This window comes from Thermobia domestica, chromosome 1 (genome assembly GCF_964235325.1).
Source record: "Thermobia domestica chromosome 1, izTheDome1.hap1.1, whole genome shotgun sequence".
Classification (NCBI taxonomy): domain Eukaryota; kingdom Metazoa; phylum Arthropoda; class Insecta; order Zygentoma; family Lepismatidae; genus Thermobia; species Thermobia domestica.
Window position 1 is genome coordinate 297624633 of NC_137454.1, and position 23702 is coordinate 297648334.

Sequence of the window (23702 nt, forward strand, 5' to 3'; positions counted from 1 at the left end):
TTTCAGCATATATGCTTTCTCAGTTAAAACTTGTTATATTATTACATTGTGTAGTGTAACACTTCAAATTTTAGATGCTTTCTCAACTTTTTTTCTTATCTTCATTGTCTTTACAAATAATGTATTATTATTTTCCTGGAATGACTGGGAGTTTAAATACGTGTTCTCTTATTCCATTCATGTTTCAAATGGTAGATTTAGATATCAGTGACTCTTCATGCCTTCCTTCTGAGTTAAAAACAGCTTCAAAACGAAAATCACACTTTAGAACTGTATTATTTTACTATATCACAATTCACGTGAGTCTATTAAGAAGAAAAATCTAATACATATGGTTAAATTCAATCATCAGTGTGCTTGAAAGGACTATTAAAAACATTTTTTTATTTTAAACAGAAAAGTTAGGAAGGCAGTCATTCAAGGGGATCTCTTCTTAGACTCTTTCCTGGATTAGGGATACTATATACACAAGAACTAGATAATTATGTTGTCAGTTAATATTTCTTCGATATGTAGCACTCTTAACTTCCTATAGTGTGAAGAAGACATGTCCTTACTAGAAGTACATTTTTACTCGATATGAATATTAATGAAGTCTTCAAAAGTTAATAATAATAATAATAAAATATTGATTACTATTAGCTCTACTTACTGAGAAGTGACTAGAAGAACATTTGACCTTTCTTCTTTGCCTATGGCTGCATGAGCCCAATACACATCACAGTCAGAATAGTGGCCTCTGCTTAGTGTATTCAATAAATACATTCCCGTTGCTTGGTATGTGGAGAAAGGCTTTATACCCTAAATAACAAACAAAATGGTTACACTGATTTATAAAGAGTGATATTGTCTAAAAAGACGAAAACAAACCAAGAGAAGTAAAAAGATTCACTTACAGTCTTTTCAATAATATATAGAGCAACCCACATTGTGCTTTATTTTTTTGTTTAATTATGCTTTACTTTTTTCCAAATTATGCTTTATTGTTAATTTCAATCACTGTTTTACATAAATCGTGTATAATGTATAATATTTACTATACATTAAATATTCTAAATATCTTGATCCATTTATTAATACCTTATGCAAGCAGTTTCTTTCATATTTAATGAACTTTCTACTTAATGCACTATAAAGAGATATGCTTTAGTCGAGCCATTTTTTTCTATCACTTATGTGTGCCTTAGACAGGCCCGTGCTGGCCCACCGGGACACCGGGACGTGTCCCGGTGCGCCCTCCGAAACATCACAGTATAAATAAAGGTACCAGTTTTTAGTAATAAATTCTTACAGTTGTATTTGTAAAGAACCCGTGAAAGGTACAGTGCGCCCTTTACATTAGACGCCCTTGCGAGATCACATCAAAAATGACGATTTTATTCACTCTTCTGTATACTATAGTCCTGTACAATACATACATACAGTTGCTATTGGTAAAGAACCCGTGAAAGATACAGTGCGCCCTTTACATAAGGCGCCCTACGAAACAACACATTATAGATTAGTGTTTTTAGTTGTTCTGTATACCAGGTTTGTAACTTATAATAAATTAAAATAGTGGCTGTTAATAAAATAAAAAAAAAAAAAAAAACTGTGAAGGGTACAAGGCGCCCTTTACATTATCACATTATAGACATATATATATATATATTTTAATTGTTCTTCTGGATACCAGTTTTGTGTTATAAAAATTCATACAGTTGTTATTGGTGGAGATCAGGTAAAGAGTATAAGCACTTACAAAAATAACTGTAAAGTTATGTAGCTATAAAGCGAAACAATGTGATACATCAAGAATAGTTCGGATAGTCAAACGTACGATGCATTCATGAATACTACATTGACACTGGTCTCTTACGATTTTTACGGCATCGAAGCTTGCACAGTCTTAATATGCACCCATATATCCGAGCATACTGATTGTTTCTGTGTGTTTTAAAGCAGTGTTCGGATAATCAGTACCTATTGTATTTCTAAGATATAGCTTTATTAATTTCTGTGAAATGTGGTCTTCCTGTCACCACGGCATGACGCTTCCTCAGGTTGTGGATTGAGGAGAAGGCCTCTAGATATAGAGGTTAGCTGCGAATATACTGAATAAGCAGTCGCGGACAGATGACAAGGGGTGATCCTCCAGCTTGTGGATTTGGTGTGGGGTGAACAACCTTATCCTATTAAAAAAAAAGAAAAAAAGACTTGTTCAGATATATTCGCAGAATCCCCGGATTAGAACTAATAACTTGGCACGAACTCAGCAAAGTAAAATCTACATGAGATTTGGAACATGGAATATAAGAAGTCTCTATAGGGTAGCGGCGTTAAAATTTGTAAGGAATGAGTTAGTTTAGAAATAGAGGATGGACCTAGTGGGATATCAGGAAGTTAGATGAGAAGGAAATGGAGGAGTCAAGTCGGGAAATTTTACCTTCTTTTAAGGGAAACGAATTAAAAATTACCAACTATGAACAGGGCTATCAGCTCACAAACGAATAATATTAGCAATTACATGGATTGAATTTGTTAATGATAGATTTTCTTTTACTTCTGTTAAGAGTCGGTGGTGTAATATTATTATTTTAAATGAACATTCCCAACATAAAATAACGATGACGATAAAGATGACAGTTTTTACGAAAGAATAGAACGCGTATTTGATCATCTCTCGCAATACCATATGGAAATTCTGTTAGGCCGTTTCAATGCGAAGGTAGGACGAGAGGGTATTTTCAAATCGATTATAGGGAATAAATGTCTGCATAAGAAAGGTTGTGACAACGACGTTAGACTCGTGAACTGTGCAATATCCAGAAACCTTATCGTGAAGATTACAAAATTCCCACATCGCGAAATTCATAAATATACTTGGATTTCATCAGATGAAAAAACACATAACCAAACTTATCACGTTTTAGTAGACAGAAGAAAACAATCTAGCATAGCTAATGTTCGGTTGTTCAGAGGAGCTGATTGTGATACTAATTGCCACCTGGTAGCAGCGATAATAAGAGAGAGAGAGAGACTATCGTTGAATAAAGGAAATATTCAATATCTGAAAACGGAGCGGTTTAATTTAAAGAGATTTGAGGAGAGTCAGGTGAGATGGGAGCCAGATTAAAGTGTCAAATAGATCCTCGATTTTAGAAGGTTCGGAGTCTACTAGTCTTCAGGATACTTGGTTGAAATTAGAGATAATATTAAAATTTCAGCAAAAGAAAAATTGGGGCACGCAAAGGTAGGTAAGAACAAACCATAGTTCAACCAGGAATGCACTAGAGTAACAGAAAAGAGAAAAGAGAAGAAACAGTGTTGGCTAAAAAATCAGAACGAAATTACATAAAATTTCATTGTCATCTGGCGGAAAACTTCCAAATTTTTTAGAAGAAAGGAACGCTATTTTTGAAAGCTAAAATTAATTAACTTGAAGATAATAATAAAAAACAAAAACATTCGGGACATGTATAAGGGGAGCAAAGAATTTAAGAAAGCATATCAACCTCGTGCTTATATATTAAAGAAAGCCAACGGAACAGTTCTCACTGATAAGGATAGCATCTTAAATAGATGGAAAGATTTCTTTGACGATTTGCTTAACATATAGCCAAAAACTAATGTTCGTGGAGAAAGTGAAATGCACACAGCATAATCGTATATTCCAGAACCTAACCAGACAGAAATAGAAATCGCTATTAGAAAACTAAAGAAACACACCTCTCCGGGTGTAGATGAAATTCTGGCTGACTTAATTTTAGCTGGAGGGGAACAAAACTGATTGTAATAATTATAGAGGCATTTCTCTTTCGGCAACATTAAATAAATCCTCTTAAACATTCTATTAGAAAGATTGCAGAGGAAATTATTGGAGATTATCAGAGCGGATTTAGGTAAAATCGCTCAACTATGGACCAGATATTTACCATTCGACTACTACTTGAAAAGAAATGGGAATACAATATCCTGGCACATCAGTTATTGACTTTAGACTCGAGTAGGAGGGAAACATTGAACAACATGCTTACAGAATTTGGAATGCCGAAAAAGTTAGATTAATTAAGATATGTTTAAATGAATCTCAAAGTAAAGTTCGAATAGAGAAATTCTCGTGCACGAGCTTTCACGTTGAGAATGACAAGGAGATACGTTGTTGCCATTATTATTTAACTTTGTTTTGGAGCACACTATAAGAAAAATCAAAGACAGCAATCAGGTCCTAGAGATGAATTGTATTTACCAAGTTATGGCGTATGATGATGGTGTAAATCTTACAGGGGATGTTAGAACAAGAGAAAGAAATGCAGAAATGTTAATTAACGTTTGCAGGGATATGGGCTTAGAAGTAAATGCAGAGAAAACTAAATACATGGAAGTTTGTCGGAATAGTAATACTGCATTTTATGGATGCGTTAAAATACCAGATAATGTTTACTTTCGACAAAGTGGATACTTTCAAATATCTAGAATCATTATTAACAGACCAAAAACATAATCACTAAGAAATTTGAAGTCAACTGAAAGCAGGAATTTCGTGTTATTGTTCAGTTTTTTGTTGTTGTTGTTGTTGTCGCGAATTCTGTTGAGGAATTTGCAGCTTAAAATATAAAACGATAATCATGCCTATTATGCTGCAAGGTTGCGAAACATGGTCACTGACTCTGAGGGAAAATCACAGAGTGAAAGTATTTGAAAACAAGATTCGAACTCCAAGAGGAACGGGAATAAGGAATGGCGGAAACTTTATAACTCTAGTAGGCTGAAATGGGCAGATCATGTAGCTAGAATGGAAGAAATTAGAAACGTTTTCAAAGTTCTGACTGGAAATTCAAATAGGAAAACCACCATTAGGTAGACCGAGGCGCAGATGGGAGGACAACATTAAAATGGTTCTCGCAGAGATTGGAATATAAAGTAGAAACTGAGTCCAGTTGGCTAAGGACAGAAATCAATGGAGAGCTTTTGTAAACGTGGCACTGAACCTCCAGTGTCCATAGGCAAGAGCTACATTAAGTTGTTAATATATTTACCTTCTTTATATTTGACAGAAATGCTGTTAAAAGGAACTAAAAAGTTTTTCTCTAGTAACGAGGATTTCGATTCGAGGTTTTCAGAAATTAGCTATTTACGTTAATACTAAAACAAATTTTGTGGTGATTCTGATATAAAATGGCACCTATACTTTCTTTCAAAATCTGTACATAAGATTATATATATATTCCCGTTTGTATGGGCGCCCTTTTAGTAGCCTTGTCCACCGCCCTCATTAGTATCCCAGCACGGGCCTGGCCTTAGAGTTGCATATATACAGAAAGGGAAAGTAAAAGATGCCACCATAAAGTACAGAAGGTGCTCAAGTTCAAGAGATACACATAACAATATAGTGTGGATTTCTTGTGTACTATTCATTATTGGCAGAAAGTTCTCTTCTTCTTTTCCTTTTTTCTTTTCTCCACATCAAAGGATTACACCGAAAAGTTTACAGAAATAAAAGTAAGCATTTCATTGTTGCATTCTTATGTTCTCAATGATTTTGCATTGTAAATATTGGTTTTAAAAATAATACAGTATGTTAAACTTGCAGTCAAACAGAATTTTCCAAGAATTGTTCTATATATTTTAAATTATGCTTTATGCTTTATTTTCTAAAATTATGCTTTATTATGCTTTTAAAATTAGTTTCCTCTGGACTCTTAGGCAAGCACAACCATGTTCAAGGTACCAATGATGTGTGTAAATTGCTGCTATGCTTTTGGGTTGCCCTAGTAATATAATATTTAGTTTTAATATCGATTAGATATCTCGACAATAATGTGATGGTTGTTACAGTATAAAAGACATTGTGTGGTTAAAGTGAATGCGCATACTAAAAAAAACTGTATATTAAACGAAGTAACGTACGAATTAAACAAGTAACAGTTCACGTGTACACCACACGAAGACGTTTGTTTTTTATGGCGTGATACTTTCTCAATATTGAAACCGAAGTAGTAGCTTTATACCAGTAGTAGATTTATACCATTTACGGTTTTAGTAGAGAGAGATTAGAGTAAAGATGAAACATATTCTTAACACGCTTAAATGGTTACAGAAAACCGCTTTATTCTTAGAATGCTGAATCGATTCCATTAAACCGCTTCTTGCTATCTAGTACCGTTCTTACTCTAGCGATGAAGTTTAAAACCGGAAGTGCTTGATTTCTACCATTTTCGATATGAATAGCTAAGAAAGAAGATTGTACCTATTCTTACAACGCTAAATCTATTCCGAAAAATAGCTTCTCGTAGTGCATGGTTATATAATACATTGCAGCAAATTTGAAGAAATTTCAAAATCAAAAGTTCAATAATCAGTAAGCTTACGAGACTGCTTGTTTCTATATTACTTCTACCGAATTTTCAATACTCTTTCTACTTAAAATTACTGTTTTTACGATATAATATTAGTTAGATGCTTCTATGATGAACTAGGAGTTAGTTTATAATGATGTTCATCAATTATTCCTTTAATCGTATCGGAAAACTCAATCTTTGTAGCTGTAACTTCGTAGAATTAGATGCAGTAGTTTTTAAAAATTTTCTTCTCTTTTCCAGATGCAGATTGTATATCAAAATCCAACCACTTTTAACTCATATCAGAAATTTGCAAAACATCAGAACTATTTAATAGAACAGAACTAGGGAAACACCAGAACAGAAAGAACAACAATAAAAGGACCTCTTGTTATTAAGATTAAAATTAAAAATATTTGTTTAAATAAAATAAATTAATAACTGAATTGGTCATTCTCTTAAATTAAATATAATTTGGAGTCCGTTCCCGTGTGCAAGATGACCCATTACAGGATATTTCGATATATCGTATCATGTTTTTATTAGGAGTAGGAACAACATTTATGTAATTAAAAATGAACTGAAATCTTGGATTTTATATCTTGCGCTTCTTGTAGTTTAAAGGAGACGGATGATAAGTTGAAATGAATGTTGAAAGAAGATTTGATTAAATGAGAAAGTGGTAGGAAACTACTCAAGTTAAAGAAAATTTATAGACATAATTCTGTCTACCCCAATCATAAACGGGCTTGGGTTGGACCTATTAAAACAAATACAAGCACAACTTTGTAACAAGTATTCTCTTTAAGTGAAATTCCGAAACGTACGATTAAGGAAATTAAATCTTCAAGATATGTATTTGTATGTGCATTTGAAGAAAAATATTAAACATGACAAATGACCATTCTTTATTCTCTAGTTAAAAGTTATACTTTTTTCAAGCAAATACTTCGTTCTTTAATTTAAAATTGTTCTATCGACAGTTGCTGGAATAGAATATCCTCTCTCAACAGATTTATACTCGTATTATTAAAACTAGGCGAAGAGTCATGACGTATTGGAAAACTTAAATTAACACAATTCTTAATACAAATATAAATGAAAACATAATAATTTCTAGAACTTACCGAATATGGGTTCATATAACGAGGTAACCGAACTTTCATCATGACCCCTTCTCCTATTTCTATAGCTCTGAAACAAGAGAGGAGAAAGATATAAATGTACACATTATACATTAAGTTAAATGTTTATTTGTCTCCTATAGAAATCCACACTATTGGCTTGACATAGTTCTAGGTAACTATAGGAAAGAGACCGTAGGCTACTTAGCATTTTCTTCCCTTGCGTATTCAAAGAGATTCAAAATTTATGACTAAAATGGAAAATGAAATTAAATCTATGAGTTTTAGATCCCATGTTATGCCGGGTGGGCTAAAGGAGACGGTGATGATGAGAATGTGGTGGAATGAAGAAAGTGTGAGGAAACGGAAGAACCCGAGAAAACCTACGTTCACTTGGCGGGAGCTGAGATCGAACCAGGGAACCCATGCACCAGAGGTGAACGCTCTACCGCTGAGCCACTGTGGACCCCTAAAATAGAGTATCTCAGCAGCTCCTTGAATTAAGGAGATGAAACTGGTTTATAAACTCCTTAACAAAAATAAGTTTAAAGTGTTTTCGAAATATTGCTTTTAAATAAAAAAAAAAGGACCATTTTCATAATCTTTCCTCCACATTGTTTGTCTCATTCGATAGACGGTTCGACGGTTTCAAATCAATTTTGGAACGTAGCTAGCACTTACCTTGAGCCGAAATTTTATCATGTCCCTTTCATTAAGATGTGTATAGTAAGATATGTATAGTAAGGAAATTCAAAAGTTTATGCTAAAAATAGAGTACTCCGAGCCTCTCATAAAATAAATTTTTGAAAATAGTTAGCTCTAGGTTTGACCAATGTTTTTATCATTACGCTTCGACAGAAATGAATATCCTAAAAGGAAGAAGGGAGTCTAAATTTTTCACAAAGAATAACGATTACACCGCTTGAAATGAATTATTGAATCTACTTGAGCTGGATTTTTATCATTTCATTTCGATTGAAATACGTATCGAAAGAGGGGAAGCATGGGGTTCAAATATACCTTTCAAACATGTTCTATAAAATAATACCCATGCGAAGAATAGGTATTTCAGCTAGTACTTTACATAGTGTTACAACATCAAATATCTGCTTCCATTTGGCTGTCTTTCAGTGCTGTATATACTCTGTGCGTGCTTAATTTAAATTTTGATAGGGAAATTAGCTATCAAAAAATTTGCATATCAAAATGGAAATTATGTATTATTTATAACCTAATATTATTAATATTACGTCAGTTAAGAATGTTATTCATGTAAATTAGAGTATTAAAGCCAACATTATTCACATTATAAGCGCCGAACATATTAGTTTCATTGGGAAGATATTGGAAGGATTCGCAAACGCAACGGATTTTTTTTCTTTTTTTGAAAGTTTCAAAATCATCTTCCAGCTCCTATCCAAACTCTTAGCCTCCAGCGAAATACTCCAGGACAGCAGAGAGGAGAGTACCAACTGTTTCCATCTAAACATAGCACTCAGAACCAGAGATGGTATTATTTTAAAGCTACCTATGATAGGACTATGCTACTACTTCAACTCCTAGGTGGTTAACTACAAGTTAGATACACTTGTATACAGCGCCAAGATGACGAAAACATTTCTTATGTATTTTAGTAACATTCAAGTATTATTTTTCTGGGAACAATAACTTGTGATATTCTTTGCTGATGACGTTTCATCTCACCTTCTTCCTCTTGCTGTGCTACCCCTCTGGACGGACCTAGACTAGCCATAGGCATAGTTATACAAAATTTGAAAATGTGAGTTGACTGAGTTGTTTATTAAATTTAATCAAAGTACAAAGGTTCTTGGATGCATCGAAATATCAATTATGTTTTCTCAGAACGGTATGTCCCATGTCCGAACGTCTTATATCCCGTAATTGTACTATTTACAGACAGTTCTTGAGCCCACTCGGGCGATGTTCGTCTGCAAAATGGATGACATCCCTCTTTCGTCTATGCACCAATATTTTTGAAAAGTATAGTATCCCTCCACATGACAATGTAAATAGGTTTTTATACTATAATTCTCTTGCTAAATATATTTTGTAAATGTTATAATGTTTAAACAGTAACTATAATACGTATCTAAACAGGGATGAGTGTAAATAAGTTGAAATTTGTATTGTATTTACATCCCTTGTGATTGTTTTCTGCTGGGCGACCTGCCAGTTTTTTCGCATAGGTGTCAGCACCTGTCAAGTTTGTCATTTGTGGAGCGGGGAAGTTGAGAGTTTTTAATTATGTTTTTTCTTTTAATGTCGTATGTGTATTATATAGTATTGTTAGTGTATAAAAATATATCAGTTTGTTCAGAATAGATGTGAGAATGATGTGGAACATTCAAAACTCAAAAAGGAAGTCATGTAAATAAGATATTAACATTTAAAGTCATGACCTCATTTTAGAAAGCTGAAATTATTGTCAGGGCAAAACCGTTGGCCCATAAAGAAAACTGCACACGGAAAGGAAGTCTACCTTTTTGGAGCTCCTGGCAGCTGAATAACTACGGTTGACAGAGAGGTCAGGAGACACTTCGGTCCGAGATCCGGAACTACAACAGTGAAACCCGTGCTGCTCTTAGTAAATTTTTATAATCCTTATATATAGTAAGCTCAATGGTTCGAATACCAGAATGGAGCACGGGAGTGAGTTAGTCGATTTATTAAACGGAACTAGTGGATCTTATACTAGTTTCATTGAGTTTATCGTGAGATAGTCAGGGGTGTTCGTGATACACCAAACTTCTACTATCGAACTACAGTATCCAATGATACACGTTTACAAGGACAATTCCTGTATATCTGTAATAGGTGAAGCTGTTCAGTGCAACGGATAGACAAATTTGTGAACAGTACTTTTTACAGCTTTCTCTCGAACAATGTTGGAACTCTTACAGAACTAACCAAAATGAGTTTTTTTTTTTAATAGCTTTAGCATAGATTTACATAGGGACTGTTTTGATTATTATCAATTTAAAATTTTCATTGAAGAGTCTCAATTTTTTTTAAGTCTCTACCGCACTTATTCATTATCATAGTTCATGGGACCCACGAAGACAGGTGGTATTTCAAGTTCTGAAAGAAGACCACTGTCAGAAGCAGAGAGGGAGACCTTATGGTCTATATCAAAATAGTGGTGGTTCAAGGTGACTTCTTGTATTCTGAAAATTTCACATTCTCAAAATACAAGTAAGCATCTCTAGGGAGTTGTTTCATCTCTCTCTCTCTCTCCCACACTTATACAATTGGCTCCTATGCAGGGGCGTTACCCTCTCTCTCAACATATACAGTGCCCATGGAAAGGATCAATTCTTAGACCAGCCTCCATGAAGATTGCATAGTTTCATTACGTCATAAAATATTAATCCATGTAACCTCAAGCATCCCAACGATGCATACTTGTAACTTTTCTATCAGAAAATATTTAATAGCTGAGAGCGTCAGCGGCTTCCTATTCCTTCACCTTTCAAACTTTATTTCCTTATTCTCGATCATTACTTTTCCTATTTGCCCTTCGTCATAACTTCTGTTACATATATTTCCACAAATCTAAATGGTCCAAGTTATCATCCATGATACTTCCGGTTTGTTGCTTCGATTCTTGCAATCTAAGCCAGATTACATAACATACTAGTTCAGGACTACCAGAAAGCAGCCATCGTTAGTGCACTTGCACTAAACCAGTAATTATGTAGTCATGGAACTGAGTTTGGATTTCAACAAGCACTATGTCATATAACGTCAGACATCGACTGCTACAAATTAGGTGCCCAAAAATGATCCTACCACGTGCTGACAACAACCAGGAGTACCAACAAAGAAGTATAAAGGTAACCAAGAAAATTCTGTCGCTTTTTTACCCACTACCTTCGAACATCGATATGTTACCTAAGACGTACCTGGAAAATCAAAAATAGTCCCCATCAGCATCGACTACCTTCTGCCAACATTCTAAAAGGCCATGGATTCCATCGCGATAAAACTTGGTGGGCCGTGAAGCAAAAAAGGTACCAAGTGCATTTGAACTGGCGTCACATTGATCATAACTGTTTGAACAGTTATTACATATCCACGAAAATATATCTTTACTCATCTTTGTAGTTCTCTGATCCTATTTGAAGATACATTTTCCAAAGTGGTACCAATTACAATTATGTTCATCCTCACATCGCATATCTTCCGTGTAAGCAATATCCACTTCCTCCCCCTCCTCTCTAATCTCAGACATCCTTATCTTATCGGTGATATTCGCTTGCAAATTGATCAAGCCACCAAGAAAAAACTGTCTGAAATCAGCACAGTTTCACTTCTTACTGGTCCATGGACCAATTCTGTTATTTCTATAGCTATAATCATAAAATCATTATCTTTTCACCAGGGATCTGTGGATCACAGGTTCAAAATGCATACCAGAGTTCAGTGAAGCACATAAACGACTCTTTTGTATTCTTTTTCCATTAGCTGAGGAGGAGAAAAAGGGATCATGGAAACAATATACGAGCAGTATGCCGAGTTTCTAGATACCCTTTGAAAAATTACTTTATTTACAGGTTTTCAAAATACTTCCCTCAAACATTAATACACTTTTGCATCCTTAAAAATGATGAGTCAAATATTTTTTAAAAGTTCGTTTTTGGAATATCAGAAATTTCATTATTATACGCCGTGATAACCTCTTCACTTGTTTTAAAGGTGCGTCGTCGAAGCTTTTCCTTGAGTTTGGGAAGAAAGCAAAGTCATACGAAGTTAAATCTGGATAAAAGCCGAGTGTGGTAGAAGAGGAACCCCACTTTCCTTGTAGAAACTCCAAAGATTTTGCTACTGTGTGTGGCCGTGCATTATCGTGATGATGAAGAAACTGATACAGTGGAGACTTTCGATGGGCAGATCTCAAAGCCTCAAAAATAGTCAAAGGCAATAAATAACGTTCCACTCTGCTGCCACTGTACGTCGATCATCTAACTGTATAGTTGCTACATGCTGGATTTCAGAAAAAAAATATGCCACTATAACTTTACTCACGCTCTGTGCTTGTTTAACTTTCAAAGGTGAAGCTTCATTTTGAAAATACCATACTATCGACTGCTGCTTTGTTTCGGGGTCATAGTTGTAAACTATGTTTGTCACCTGTGACGATATTATAAACGTCTTTACTTGGCTCTTACGAAAATCCTTTAAGCGTATAGAGGCATCATTCCACATGGGATCTCTTTGCTCAGGAGTATGGGACTCAGCGACTGCAATGTTTGGAAAGGCCGATATAATATTCTATTACGGACTGGGCTGCAGTTGATCCAATCCTTAAGGTTGACTGAAATTCTTATGTAATATGACACACATTTCTTACTGCTGTGACATTTTCATCTGTAACTGCGGTACTAGGGCACCTAGAGCGAGACTCATCTGTCAAGCTTTGTCAGCCGCGTTTAAATTTCGCAAACCAATTAAAAACGGTTGCATGTGAAGAGACAGAGTCCCCGAAACACTTTTCTAAACTATAATGGCACTGCTCTTGCGTTAAACCATGCTTTAAATAGTGAAGGTAAAAGATCACTGCACGAAAATCACGTCATTCGAGTTTCATTTTTGCCGACTGATAGTTTCAAACTAACCTACACTTCTAGCCATCTATTTTTTTTTTAAAAAAATGGCGCTTTGCAGTTATACCTTTCACCTCTAGAAGGCATGCTCTATTGAACATGATACATTTCATCATGGCAATGCTGTTTGAATTTTAGTATCTTAAAATCCTCATACTCTCAATACATAAAATTTTGTATAACTGGAAAATATTTGCATTAAAAAAGTTCCCCTCTGAGTTTAGAAGGCAACTAGCTTACCTTCGAATCCCGTCATAAGCCATGGAGATGCTGTCCAAAACTCCTCCATTAGGTTTTGTAATTAGAGCCATTAACCCCTTTCCTAAACCTTTAAAGAAACTTTCAACTCCTTCCTGCTGTGTTCCTGTAATATATAAACATTTGCAAAAAAGAATTTCAGTCTAGGAAACCAATTATCATAATAAAAATGTTTATTACTTTCTAGTCTGATAGCAGGGAAGAATATTACATAAAAATGAAAATGTTAAGGAATAGATCTCTTCATTGACTCAACAAATTCTAATGCGCTAGTCCGTAAGCTTTGTTTATTATTATTATTATTATTATTATTATTATTATTATTATTATTATTATTATTATTATTATTATTATTATTATTATTATTATTAATATTATTATTATTATTATTATTATTGATATTATTATTATTATTATTATTATTATTATTATTATTATTATTATTATTATTATTATTATTATTATTATTATTATTATTATTATTATATGAGGTTCCTTTTAATAATTGGAGAGACAAAAAACTCTACCTACAGTAGACGAAATATTAGTATATATACAACTAAACATCAATATAGATGTATTACTTATTATTATTCCTTATTATGTATTTATTAGCTTTTATAAGATCTTTTATATTTCTTTTTCTAGAAAAATATTTGAGGACAAGACTTACTTCATTTGCACACAAAATACAGTATAAAAGAAGTGTACGAAATCTACAACTGTACCACGTGTTGGAACTATTTTACAGTTATTAAAAAAAAAAAAAAAACTAGCCATGATAAATATAAAGAAAAGATATCGAAAGTATGTATTTACCAATAGTTTTTGAATACTTATTTCATTCCATGTTCAACAAAATGTTTATATTCATTTTCACATCGTAACCAAGTGCTCTCTCATGGCTACATAGTGAAGTACCACGCAATGCAGATATAAAGATTTGAATTAAATACAAATTATTAAGAGTGTTCATGATTTTTTCTCCCATGTTTTCACTTTCTTCAAACTATTATGATATTCAAAGAATACTAGTGATTTTTTTTCTGTGAAATTATTTAGTAATTTAAAAAATGTTACATTATTTTAGCTTTTGTATTAAAATAAATAGAAGAGCTGCAGTACGCTACAAGAAATTCAGTCACAATTTCTGTCATCGACTGTTAGCCTATTCTCATAGAATCCTTTACTTTATCGATCGTAGTCAAGCACAATGTTATATTCTGTATTATATTCTAATATGATCTTTTGCTCATGAACTACGAGTACTATGCTAAAGATCAGGGGCGGACTGGCAACCATAGGGCCCACCCTGCTAAACTGTAATGAGGGCCCACTGTATAAAAATGTAAAAAACGTACTTGGCATTTTTCATATGTATTACATATAAAAGTCCATCTTTGAACCCATAAATAGTATCCCATATATTCATGCAAAAGCAAAACATTAATTACAAAAAATCTGAAGTGGGAACATTTTAATAGTAACTCATACAGTGTGTGATTGGCATTATCATTTTTTATTGTAAACACACACAATACCGGAATTGATGCTTTCAGTTATTTATATAGTGCTATTGTTTTTTATGTAATGAATTTAAACAATTTATTTAAACAAATGAGTGTCATGTTTTAGAAAACCTAAAATATATACATGTGCAATAAGTAAAAACTAATCTCAAGTCAACTTTGAAACATTAAATAGTTAAAGCACTGACAGAAATAATGTAAGTTTCTTTCCTCATAAATCAGTTCTATGAGATCTATATCAAATTGGTTGAAATTTTCTACTGAATTGCATACTGTAACCTAATATAATATAATATTAATATGAATGCCAGAAATGTATCCTAATATTAATATCTTCATTATGTCCCAGTTACACACACAATTTCAAATATCTACCTAATTCTTTGGAGCTAGATACAAGACCGTCAATCACTTTGTCGTAATCAAACGTATATGATCTTTCTATGTGTAAAAGAATAAAGTCTTCCAACAAATCTTGTCCAAGCGAGGAACGCAACCGATTTTTGATCACTTTCATAATCGAGAAAATTCTTTCACATGATACTTGGGTACATGATAGAGTTAGAACATACTTATACGCTTTATACAACGATGGATATAATGGACCATAAAAATTTAATTCGTGAAGCAGGTGTAGTGCACAAACTAGACACACTTTACACTGTCTTGCAGGTTTGCATTTCCATTCATCTTCCTCCTCACTCTCAGTTTCATTATCTTCCTCTTCTTCATTTTCCTCTTTTTCACTACTATGAGCACATTGCTCGCTGCCATGCTCATTTCTTAAAATATCCTGCTTTTTACATATTGGTGGATTATAGTCCCTATAATGACGAGCAAATTGGAGCAGTTCCTCTTGAATTTGTTCTTTCCACTTTGCAATAATGTGGCAGAGTATTGAGAGCTGAATCAGGTAGTTCTTCTAAAGTACTTATCTCATGGAAACGGGTAGGATCCAGCCATGCAATGTCCTTCATGAGACCGTCATTGCAGATAAACCGAGAATGTAATTGCGAAATTGCAGTATCGAAAATAACATTGAAAACGTTTATCTGAAACACTTTTGATGGAGAATCTAAAATTCTTGCCTCATCATGGGAAAGCTCGTCTACCTGAAGAGTTGCTACTGGTATTCTCTTTGCAAGGAGAGAAGTTTCAACTGCAACATCGTATCCTGCATCCTTCAATTGTCTTTTCAAGTCTTTTGCAAACTTCATAGCTTTAGTTTCAATAGAACAAAACACGTTCCGTTTTTGCTTTAAGTCTGATTGTAACGTACAAATCATTTTTGTAGCTTGCGAATGTGCCGCAATCTCTCTCTATACCTGTCTTTCTGGCGAGAAGAAAATGTTGTAACCCACATACACAAACTCGTCTAAATATTGCTGTATAATCTTGAGGAAGTACGCCCCGCTCTTAGCAGATACCCTCGCCCCCCAGGTGAGACAACAGACATGGCGTCAGTGTTGGAAACTTGAAAAAAGCTGTAAATTTGTGGCCTCAATGCAACACAAAGAATGCGATTGGAGGTAAATTTGCGAGAGATTTCGAAACGCAAGATTTTCCTTGACATAAGTAAGTCATAATATCATATCTTCATGTCGCAGAAAGATTAGATATCGTCTATCGTCTAGTGTAGTCCGCCCATTCCTCGGCTGGCCCCAACTTCTCTTTTCATATGAATACCTACTTTGCACATCACAAATAATTTTTACATTTTACTACACTTTTATTTTAAATTAACTTTAAATAACTAAAGGGGAGTTAACATTTACACGATATACACACTGATTTGACTGACAGCATAAGTGTTCAGCACTTTTAGAAGTTACACCAACGTTTACTGAGCCCAGTGCCGGCAGCTAGTGCTCTCAAACGGGTCAGGTCAGGCTTCGTCGGGTCAGGGCTCGAGTCGAACCTCCTTCGGTCACAGGTCGGGTCAGGGCTGCTCTAGCCACGGGTCGGCCCGGGTCAACTTTCTTATGCGTCGTTTCGGCGAACGTCGACCCGACCCTCTCGACCCGAGAAGGATTTAGTTAAAACGGCGCATAAGAAAGTTAACCCGAGCCGACCCGTGGCTAGAGCAGACCTGACCCTAGCGTAGGTGACCTGACCCGACGCGTGTCTCAAGCAGGCTTGACTCGACCACTGACCCATGAAAGCCTGATCTGACCCGTTTGAAAGCACTACGCGGCAGCAAACAGTTCAGTTAATTTCGTGTTCGCCTGTTAAAGTTGTGTAATTTCAAGTAATAATAGCCATAAAAGATAAGCTACAATTGACTGAAATCATCCAAAGACGTGGTGTATACATTATAATTTATAAACACCTTAGACAGAAAAACAAAAACAAAAACAAAACAAAAAAAAAACTGGCAACTGTTCTGCAGTACTCGAATGAGTCACATCACGCTCATTTGTTTCTTGGGGCTTCACAGATTCAAATAGCCTACGTTGTTTTGAGTCAGATGCAGCTTTTTGTAAATCACATCTTCGTTTGTGTTCTCGCTTTTTAGCACCACTTTTATATTTTTTCTTTACAGTAATCTTACAATCACTCCTACCATCCATACTGACATAACCACATCTGTCTTCCACGACAAACGACACGTAACTGGTGTTCCAATAATTGAATTGCTGCTATCGGATTTGCTCTTCGATGTAATATACAAATAAAACACAAGTCGAGGGCAGCAACTTCATAGTAATTGTTTGAGGTTTGTATAAAACAATCGTTGATAGTGGCGACTAATTTCTTTTCGCTTTACCGCACTGAAAAAAAAAAAAAAAAGGAAGCCTGATCCGATTTCTTTCTTCGAAGCGTGGTCTGAGGACAATGCAGTTCAAAAGCGTTCCGGCTCCACCTCCACTTTCTACAATAACAATATCTACGAAACTATTGTTTCTTTAAAACATCACTCGCCGGCTTGTAAAAGGACCGGAGTAGGCAATGGTATCCAAATCCAATAACAGCCTGAAATCTACTGTGTTTATTATATTTTAAAAAGTAGTAGTTAACGTGCTCGTTTTTAACAGCTGCTGTATGACAAACCCCGCAATGTTTTAGGGCCTGATTGTCTCATAGACGGAACCTTTTCAAGTCGATAAAAGTGAAGAAGAATAAGGTCTGTTCATGAAAGTTTAACTTTACGTCTTTTTTATGCAAAACACAAGTTTGCGGGAGTTACCCTACCATATTTTTGATGCTGGTAGGTTTAATTGAGCACATCTTTTTAAAATTGGTGGAGGGGCCCACCTGTTTGGGGGGCCCACCCTGCATTTGCAGGGTAGCAGGGTGGGCCAATCCGTCCCTGCTAAAGATATTTATTTTCATGAAGTATTTTCCCACCATAATAATCTACAGAGGCAGGTCCGTTTCCATAGGAACAACTTTCAGACAGTGACACTTGTCAAATTGGTTTTTAAAGAGCAACAAAACTTTACATATATGCGTATCAGTCTCTCAGCTGTTGTGTAGCAGAGTGAAGATGTTATAGTGGGCAAACTGCAGGTTTGGGGAGGGTATGTCATGGCTCTTTTCTATGCAAACTTTAAGATTTCCCGCTTAATAGAATAGTATCGGAATTATGGCTTTCTGGTAGGACAGTCATTGATAGTTGATTAAACGTTATGCACAGCAGTCTACTTTACAATCCATATCATCAACGAAATTAAATAAATGAGAGCGGCAGTGAAACCTACGGAAAAGAAGATCCAGAAAATAGCGGCCTGTGAGGATCCATTACTACAGCCTGTTATGGCCAAACTATTATATGTGGCTCAATCAACAGTGAACCGAGCAATCTATCAGAATTTGAGCCTGCAAGGCCAGCGTGCATACTTTAACATCACGGTATATCGCGGATCGAATGAGCAAGAGCACAAGGTTGTATAAGCACCCCAAGCTGGTGGCGGCTAGAAATTTGTTGTGACAATGGATAAAATATAGATCTATCTAAGTGACTGTGGAAAAGATTAAGCAATCATCTACAGAAGTGTTCATAAAAGAGACCTATGTAAATTTGTGTGTCAATGCAAAGAAATTTTCTCGAAAAGTTCTATATATTTTACTGGCTTCTGCTAAGAAAGAAGAGTTGAACAAGTGAGTTTCGTTTCACAGTCTGAAACTACAGTAGACTTCCAAACTATAGGAATTCAATACTCAAACTTGAAGTAGTACATCTATAACTACTGGATACAATAGATTAATAAGATCAAAGATGAAACCTGATCCTCGGACGCTGCTCGCTATGTCTTACTGTTTCTGTTCTTTAGCGATAAAGGTTAAAACCGGAAATCGTTAATTTTAACCACTTCCAGATTGAATAGTTGGTTAAAAGAGGAGATACAACCTACTCATAGAAAGCTATCGATTGCAAGAAACCACATCTCGATATCTCTTACTGTTTTCACTATATGGAAATCAGTATTGAAACAGGAAGTAGTAGTAAATTTCAACCATGTCCGGTTTGGATAGAATGTCGCGGATTGTGGTGGTATGTTCTCTTGACACCTGAATCGTTTGCAAAAATAGCTTATTGCTATCTAATACCATTTTGTTCTATGGTGATAAATGTTGAAACTCGGAAATGGTTAATTAGACAACTTCTGTTTTAAATGTAGGGTTAACGGAGGAGATGAAATCTATTTTTGGGAAGTTGAATCAATTGCAAACAACCACATCTTGATATCATTTTCCGTTTTTGCTCTATGAAAATCAGTATTAAAATCGAAAGTAGTACTAAACTTCAACTACTTTGAGTTTTGGTAGAATAGGCGGGCTCTTGATACACTGAATCGATTGCAGAAAACCGCTTGCTGCTATCTATTACCATTTTTGTTTTATGACAATAAGTATTGAAACCGGAAATTACTAATTTAAACTACTACTGGTTTAAATAAAAAGCTAATGAAGGTGGAACCTGTTCTTGGAACAATGAATCGATTGCAGAAAACTGCATCTCGATAACTCTTACCGTTTCTGCTATGTGGAAATCAATATTGAAACCGGAAATAATGTTAAATTTGAACCTCTTCCGGTTTTGGTAGTGTTCGAAATAGTCATGGTACGTTGTCTTGAGACTTTGAGTCGTTTGCAACAGACCGCTTCTCGCTATCTGTTACTGTTTTCGTTCTATGTTGATAAACGTTTAAACCGGAAATGACAAGTTTGAACCACTTTCGATTCGAATAGAGGTTTAACGGAGCAGATAAAACCTATTCTTGGGATACTAAATCGACTGCAGGAAAACAGCATCTTGATAACATTTACTGTATTTGCTCTGCGGAAATTAGTATTAAAGCCTCAAATAGTAAATTTGAACCACTTTCGGTTTTGGTGGAGGTTTTGCCTAGTCATGATATGTTTTCAAATACTGGATCGTTTGAAAAAAAATCCCGCTATCTGTTACCGTTTTCGTTCTATAAACGTTGAAACTGGAAATGGTTAACTTTAACTACTTCTGGTTTGATTAGGGGATTAACAGAGCACATTGAATATATATTTGGGATGCTGGGAAGTAATAGTAAATTTGAACAACTTCTGATTTCGGTAGAATGTTGTGGATAGTCATGATGTGTCGGCTTGAGACGCTGAAGCATTTTCAAAATACCGATTGTCGCAATCTATTGCCATTTTCGTTCCATGGCGATAAACGTTGAAACCGGAAGTAATAATAAATTTGAACTACTTCCAGTTTTAGCAGAGTGATGTTGATAGTCATAGTGTGTTTGTTGTCTTGATATAGTGAATCGTTTGTAAAACAAGCTTCTTTCTGTTACCGTTTTCGTTCTATGGTGATAAAGTTTGGTACTGGAAATGGCTAATTTGAACCACTTTCGGTTTGAATAGGAAGCAAACGGAGGAGATGGAACCTGTCCTTTGAACAGGACGCTGAATCGATTCATCCGCATCTCAATATATCTTATCGTGTTTGCTCTGATACCTGTTGGCAGACGAACGGACGTAGTAGTCGTTCTATAAGACTTCGAACACTTATGCATAGCATAGTTTGGAAGTCTGAAGAGTCAAAACCAATGGTGTTTATTGCCAAGAATATTTTCTATTCATAGTTTACACAGATGAAATACCAGTATTGTGTGGCGATGACACCCATCGTGTGGGACTACACCAAGTAGAATAAAGCTTCAAGTCACACGAGCAAAACATCGCTGACCTTCTACCGATACATGGCAACTGTAACTGGTATCCATACTATTCCGTTTGAAGATGGTTTGGGTTTCTCAAACGGCGCCTTTCGTCACGTCTGGTTCACATAGTAAATGGACACTGAAAAACCTATTAGTAGGAATGAGCCAATATACCCCAGTATAATTGCAACCAATGCTGCTGCAGTAGAAACTGCAACGTCACAGAGTGGTAAAATAAATGTAGTGTTCGTTTGAAGTATTTCTTTAAAAATATATAATAATTTACGAAATTACTGAACAACAATTTTATATACTGGTAACATTGTTTAGTCAGTAGCCCACAGATTTTTGAGTGTGCGCAGAGCTTCCATAGATTTCTCAGAGGCATCAACTATTGTCAACTCTGTTTTTGTGAAAATAACAAAGTAACAATTAAAAAGTCGCTAAACTTCTTGTACCCTTGACTGCTCGTAACTTATAACCAGTTATTCAGTATTTCACATTACTTTAATTCAAGATAATTTTATTTCCTAACAGACTGTTTACAAATTGATAACCCGCCGAATATCTTAGTACTATGATGCAATAATACTTATTGCTATAAATACACAATCAAAATTCTGACCAAATAATAGACATATCCCAGCAACCCGCCAATCCAAGTGTTGTTTACTCTTTGCTTTATTAACCATTTTGTCTTTATAAATGAAAATGTTCTTATTTATATAAATAGTAATTTATCTATTAACCATTTTGTCTTTATAAATCAAAATGTTCTTATTTATATAAATAGTAATTTATCTATATGAAAACAATGTTCGGTAGCCAGCTCCTCCTAGACCACAGTACCAATTTTGATTATTTTTGGGCCATAGCCTAAATTAGGTTTCCATCACGTTAGTTTTCCCTAAAGGGTTCCCTAGAGGTAAAAAAAAAAAAAATGCCCCTAGCAACGGCATTCTAATGCTAACATTGGGGTAAAATTTAACGACAATGGGTTCATTATATGAATTGCATAGCAACCAGTTTCATTTTTATTTTTAAATACATTTAAACTTTATTTCTAGGATTTTAGCGCCATTGATTATATTATAACCGATTACAGTCACAATTCTCCTTTAAATACGAAACTACAAGATTTCTAAGAAAGTAATAATGGTTAGGAGTTTATGTAGGAGAGATAGAGCAGAAAGTGTTGTAAAAAAAATGACAAATCCCGTTTTGTGTTTGTCTCTATGATGATAGCCTGTGAAAACACTTCAAGAATTTTGATTATGTCTAAATACAAGATAAATAATGTTTAACGATTATTGCTTCTAATATTGAGTGAGTAATAAACGAAGGTAAGTAAGTAACAACAGCAAGGTAATTGTGTATAGAATATACGAAATTTTAGATAGTGTATATTTCGTAAGGAAGTGTAGAAATACAAGTAAATAGGAACCTATTTATATAGCTGAAACTACACTGGGCAAGAGGACAACTGGGTCACTATCACTGCACTTTCATTGAAATGCGTATCCTGGGGTAGGGGAGTTCAAATTCTTTAAGTACTCTCTAATCCGGCATTCTATGGTTCGGCACGTCCTATAATCTGGCACCGATCGAGCAAGAAGAATACTCAATTAAATAAATATTATAATATCCCCCATATGGATCTGTTTACAAGCAACCAACACGTGCTTATATTTATAAACCATGTGCGTTCCTACTACGAACTACTACAAAGGCATACGACAGGAACATCACCACCACCACCAGTCATGTGATAACAGGAACACCAGCGCCACCTCTACAATGGAGCAGCAATAAAACCAGGAGGACCACAGAAATTGGTTATCAGTTTCTGGCTGGTCAAGTTTCCTTCCTTAGCTTGCAGTGGAGCTCTAGAAGAACCTTGCCTAACCCAAGCCTTTAGCTTGCCGTGGAGCTCTAGGTCATCTTTTTTGCTTAACTTGCAGTGAAGCTTTGTCGCGACTCTAACCTGTTTTTCTGCTTCTCTCAGCTTGCAGTGGAGCATTGGAGGATTCTTTATCACAGAACCACCTAGCTTGCAGTGGAGCTTCGTGGTAATCCTTGCTCGCTTAGCTTGCAGTGAAGCTCTGTCGGGACTCTAACCCCTCTCTGCTCGCATTCACAGTCCTACGCCTCCCCACTTAGCTTACTTTGTGAGGAATCTATCCCGAGGCCATCGGGCACATGAAGCAGGCACTTAATCCAATCCAAGCCGCCTATATCGCTTACAGTGAATAAATACGTTGTTTCTATGTGGCTGTTATGAGAGTTTGATACACACTTTCTTCATTGTCCACAATCCACAATTTATCTTTATGTATTTTAATCTTCATAAGCCGATCCTGTCTAACTGAGGAAAGCTTTAGAAGAAGAAGGAAGTACAAATAATATTGGAAAGCTTTTGATTATTATTTGATGTAGTTCCAATTGTTTTACCTTAAATCGTTTTCGTGGTAATGATGTTTGTGATATACATATAGAAGATCTAGAAGTTTCTGAAATCTACGTTGGTTAGTTGTAATTAGTTGTACTGTGTATAAACTACTATTCTTGTTATCTCGTTGTTTACTGAAAGTAAATTCTTCAATCTGATTATATTTTGAATTTATTATGGTATCATATTATAAAATAAATGTAAAAAGACATTATATAACCACTAAAACTTTCACCTGATTCAAACACT

At 35.1% G+C, this 23702-nt stretch overlaps 1 protein-coding gene across 2 annotated transcripts in view; it reads right to left on the reverse strand.

Moving 5' to 3' along the window:
• Positions 1–23702, reverse strand: part of LOC145661598 (intermembrane lipid transfer protein VPS13A-like) — a 305499-nt gene that overhangs the window by 15662 nt on the left and 266135 nt on the right. For both annotated transcript variants that reach the window (XM_081726923.1, XM_081726919.1), the window contains 3 exons: positions 13309–13432; positions 7448–7514; positions 653–801 (listed from right to left, as the gene is read on the reverse strand). In XM_081726923.1, the coding sequence (XP_081583049.1) occupies positions 653–801; positions 7448–7514; positions 13309–13432 (340 nt within the window). The remainder of the gene's footprint in view (positions 1–652; positions 802–7447; positions 7515–13308; positions 13433–23702) is intronic.